Source organism: Dermacentor andersoni, chromosome 1 (assembly GCF_023375885.2).
Source record: "Dermacentor andersoni chromosome 1, qqDerAnde1_hic_scaffold, whole genome shotgun sequence".
Lineage (NCBI taxonomy): Eukaryota > Metazoa > Arthropoda > Arachnida > Ixodida > Ixodidae > Dermacentor > Dermacentor andersoni.
Window position 1 is genome coordinate 357475226 of NC_092814.1, and position 4808 is coordinate 357480033.

The 4808-nt window shown below is 49.7% G+C and overlaps 1 protein-coding gene across 1 annotated transcript; it reads right to left on the reverse strand.

The window, feature by feature from the left end:
- Positions 1-1145: 1145 nt before the first annotated feature.
- Positions 1146-4047, reverse strand: LOC129381210 (uncharacterized). The gene is made up of 2 exons (XM_055063884.1): positions 3339-4047; positions 1146-2109 (listed from the first exon to the last, which is right to left on the reverse strand). The coding sequence occupies exon 2, from the start codon at positions 2098-2100 to the stop codon at positions 1330-1332; it is 771 nt and encodes a 256-aa protein (XP_054919859.1). The 5' UTR covers positions 2101-2109; positions 3339-4047; the 3' UTR covers positions 1146-1329.
- Positions 4048-4808: the final 761 nt, after the last annotated feature.

Consider the following 4808-nt stretch of genomic DNA (forward strand, 5'->3'; position numbering starts at 1 on the left):
GCAGCGAAAATAAATACTCTCTCATGTGCGCGCTGAGATAAAGGCCAATGTTTTAATGTTCGAATATCTTCCGCACACGACTATTGTAACTCAATGTTCCAAAAGTGGCGTCCGCGTCCTCTGCGAAGCAGAGCATTACGTTGTTGCTGGTGATAGAAGAGGGAGCGATCCCCATAGGGCCAAAGAAGACTTAAAAATAGCTTCGCTGGGTAATTTTCTGGCGTCACCGTCCTAAGTGGTCATCGCTATCGAACATATAGAAATACCGGTGCAAATCGTCGGCGAACGTCTGGGGCAGGTTCATAATAGCAAACAAATTATAATCGCGTGCGTCTGCCACTCTGTATACGAATGCCCGAGAGGCTACTGCGTGCCACCGACCGTGGGCTTCCTAATGTAGTTCCCGGAATATTCTATGCGCTTAAAAGTGCGTTGCATACGGAAGCTTGCCTCGTAGTAACTGGTTACATGCAATTGGTTACTGTATTGACACGTGTACTTATCTTTATCGGGCGACCACGTTTCGCCGCTTAACTGTAATCGCGCAGCGCGGAACGCGCCTGCATGTATCCGAAGTTTCTGGAAAGTTATCGATGCTTCTATCCGCTGTCTGTTGTCGCCGAACCTTGTGTTATCTGATTTCATCGCGTGACTCGAGTGGTGTAGAACTTTGTTGGAAGAATGCGAGTCCCAACGATTAGTCTCGAACATTCGATGACTGCTGTATAAAAGCCGACGCGCTTGACCCGCTGATCAGATTTCCGACGATCGCCGACCGTGTTCGCCGCTATCGTTGTGCTATAAGTGTAGCCTGTTTTTGTGCGCACAGGTTCGCCCAATAAAAGTTGGTTTTGTATTTCACCGTATTGCTGCTTTCTTCACCGTCACTACCACGTGACAGTATAAAGTAATTGGAGTGAGCGCTGCCGAGTGAACACTTCTGAATGCTGGAACTTAACGTGTATGTGTTACGTAAAAGGATCATTCGGGCATATACCTAATGGCAAAGGTAGTCTGCTTCCAAAGACAGCGGGCAGCACATGCCTAATGGCCCAAGCTACTGGGCAACTTTAGTCACTGTGTTTGTCCCATTGTCTGTGTGACATCATTCAACCGTTCAAAGTGACCAAAGTAGCTAACGAAAACTATTTAATACACACTGAAATGTCAAAGAACGTCGCGATGAGATAAAACTACAGCCAAAGGGGCCTGGCCACACATCGAGTCGCGCGCCGACTGGCCACGAGGACGCACAACGCTGCGAGACGGTCCAGTATCCCGTACGTGTCTGAAGGAGAGCCGCTGAAGACGAGCTCCTAGATGACTGCGCTATATATGTATACAGGACAGATGGTTGGTCAGCACGTAGTGGGAGTGGACCGTCGGGAACAGCTCGTCGACGTGAATCTGGCGCTGCGCGTAGCACGGCGCCTCAGCGCATAAACGCCTCAGCATTGGACACGTCGGTCCAGTGCTCGAGGAAGACGAGCGTGCGCGTGACGTCGCACCTGTCGAGCAGCTCACACGGATGCTCACGCCCACGCACGAGAAGCGCTCGCTCAGGATCTCCAGCCTGTCCATTGTGGTCAGTGTGGAGCGGAGCGCTTCCATCGGGTCCCTGGTCGGATAGTCCAACAGGTGGTAGCAGGGCCTGGCGTGCCTCAGGTGTTCGCTAAGCTCGAGGCCGTCCCGTAACTGGAACTGCTTTCGTGACATCCGTAACTCGAGCTGCTCCAGGAACTCGATGGAGCGGTGCTGAATCAGCGGCCAATGAACCAGAATGAACGACCGCCTGCGCCGCATGTTGAAGGCCAAAGGAACCACGCGTCCGCGCTGGCAAGCCAGGCCCAGCCGTCCTTCGCGTAGCTTGATGATGATGACCCACAGGAAGTTGTTCCACAGGGACAGCTTCGAGAGGTGGAGACACCCATCGGCTGCGCTGGCCGTGCATGACCTGTCGAGGTCCACCTGGTGATGGCCCGAGATGCTCCGAACGCAGCGAACGCTGGAGAAGAGCTGGTTGACCGACAGGCACACGCTGGGACAGCTGCCGACCACGCACGCAGCGGACTGTCGTAGGCGGCCGCTCCGTGGTCCCATCTTGCAGACCTGCGGACAAACACCTGTCGTGCTTGTACTCCACTCTGCTGTTGACATAGCAAATCGCTAATGCGCGGTTTCTACCTCTTTGAAAAGTAAGCATCGCCAAGTAGCGTTACAAAACTAGCCTAATATTCATCTCATATTTACAGAAAGTTAACGTGTGTGAAGTTTGCTGAAAAATGCGTTGCCTTTCTGAAACTGACGGTAGCCATCGGGGTGTTCGTGACATCAGGATGTACAGCTTCTCTACTTAGATACCGTATTTTACGGTAGTGAGGCATTGCGATAGGAACTACCACTGGCGTTCGCCAAATGAAGAGCGAGAACCACGCCAATGCGAGTGAAATTGAGCAATCTGCCCCAGAATAGGAAAGCGTTGTCTTTTCCTTCCCCGAGGCACTTTCAAGTGCGAGAGAACGCTGCGTAGCCTGCAGTTTACTGCCAGAGAATTGTGAAACCCCGCGTAGGGATATCAGCAACCTTCATTTCATTACGCACAACGAAAATTTATTTTTTTAAAGCAAAAGTGATCATTGTCAACAGCGAATGAATACCGGCAAGTAAAGCTGCCGGCTTATGTTCTAGACATGAATATACCTGATGTATTGGGGAAGCAACACAATGTAGGTGAAGCCTTTCAATAAGTGAATAGATAGCGCTGCTATGTATATGCACGTACACCATGTGCATGTTAAGTGGGAAACACACTCAAAGAAAAAATCACTAGGCGCGTTATGGTTCCCTGTTTACCCATGTCCTGCTGCGACATATGTTCTTCGCGTCAGCCGTGCCTGTATGCTTAGGTACTAACATTATAAATTCACACGCGAACAAATCGAAAGGTACAAAGCTACGTTATGGCGTTTCCTGCTTAAATTGCATGTTCAACAACGACCTAATTCATGGACAGCAAAGTGAATTTCTGTCGACAGCATGCTTAAAGGCTGGCTATACGGAACAACATCACATAATATTTAGTTGTATATAGTTACATAGAAACGGTCCTCCGACGGTTTTCTCTTGTTCGCGGTTGCATTTCTTCCGAAATGTCTCCCGCGCCTAGGACATAACCAATGCGGCTTGCATTATAGTACGACTACACTTGGGGAGAATCGAATACGCGACCTCGTGCTGAGAACGAGAGCTCGATATAACCACTAAGCCACCACGGCGTGTGTGAAGGCTTTTTGTTACCGCATTGAGCGACGAGGCAGAGAGCGAAGCGAAGGTCTTACGCTTTCGTTGGAGCCTACGCCGTCGCGTCAAGTCCTTCGGCGTCATCCACGGCGTAGCTGGGCTGCCGCTAGCTGTGGACGCAGTGCTGGACAAAATCCCTGGAGCCGAGTTCGATCTTGGGTCGCGCGGTTCGCACGAGCACCTGCGCGATTCTGTGGGCACGCCTTGCCCGTGGCACGCTGTCTCGGGATTCCTTCGCGAGACGCGAGGTTCACAGCGCGGCGGAACCGAAAACGATGAAGAACCGAATCGCCGCGAATCCGAGGCAGACAATGGAAAACGCGCGATTTTAAACATGTCATTTCCGAGAAGGGCAAGTGGACAATTTCTTATCGGTGCATAATCAGCAACAGCGCAATGAACAGGGACGGAGGATGGCGCAAGATACGAAACACAAGAGCGGCCTGTCTTTTCCAACCGTTTTTTTTTCCTGTTCTTAATTAAGCGTGATGCGAATCTTCTTCTATACGCCTTCTATATGAATAAACTCACAATTTGGCATCCTCCGTACATGTGCGGTAGCGTAAATGAGCACCAAATGTTGACGCAGGCACCTTGTGGCCCACTTTTAGAAAGCGCAATATAACTCGCGGTTTTCACTTTTCTCGAACTCAGCAGATACTGTATCTGTTCACTTAAATCCCCTAATGTACCATTGCCAAATATTTGTATTTTTTTCGTCGAAATGTGAATGCAAAATATGTGTTGAATGTTGTTTTAATTTTTGTGATACTTCAGAATGTTAAAAGAAAACAGTGCAAGAATTACGACATGGTGCCCGAAAAGACCCTTATGAAAATGAAAGGCTGTTTTTTGTACAATTGAGGCCTATATTCGCTCAACTGCATGACGAATTTCCCCCGATTACGAATTTACCATCAGAAAGGACGCATCAAGGAACGGTGTCCGGATACACATCGCACATACCGTCGCCGATTCTATCCAGTGGTCAGTGTGCTGGCAACGGCGGGTGTTGTAGTCTCTGGCCTTGGCGACCGGTGCCTTTCACTTTGTAGTAAATTGGACGCAGGTTTTCTGTGGATGTTCACTTGTGCGTAGAGCGTACAGCTTGACTGAAAGCAAGAGGAAACTTCGCAGTACGCAAATTACTTGGCCTCTGAGATCATGAGGCGCTGTGCTGTAGCGACAGCGGAAAGCCGCGATGTTGAGGGACATGCTCAATTGCTGCGTCCTCAGATATGTTTTGCAGTGTTATAAAGTTGGGCAGCGCTTAATGAAATGCGAATGCTTAATTGCGCCTCGTTTTTCTCACCTGCATCAGGATGCCGCTTCGGTAATCACGATATTCCTAGATTTCGATAAGCAATAACGGCGCAGAGAAAGGTAGCAGACACATGAGTCAATTGCTTTCTCTCAGACGCCCTCTTTACAACAGAAACTGGTTCCTCAGTTTCCTGGACGCTTTATTTCGCAATATAGCGGATTCCGATGCCCGGCTCCGAATGGCC

What these genes read in the sequence shown, in the direction of transcription:
- LOC129381210 (XM_055063884.1), bottom strand. Translation starts at nt 2,100, where the DNA reads ATGGGACCACGGAGCGGCCGCCTACGACAGTCCGCTGCGTGCGTGGTC.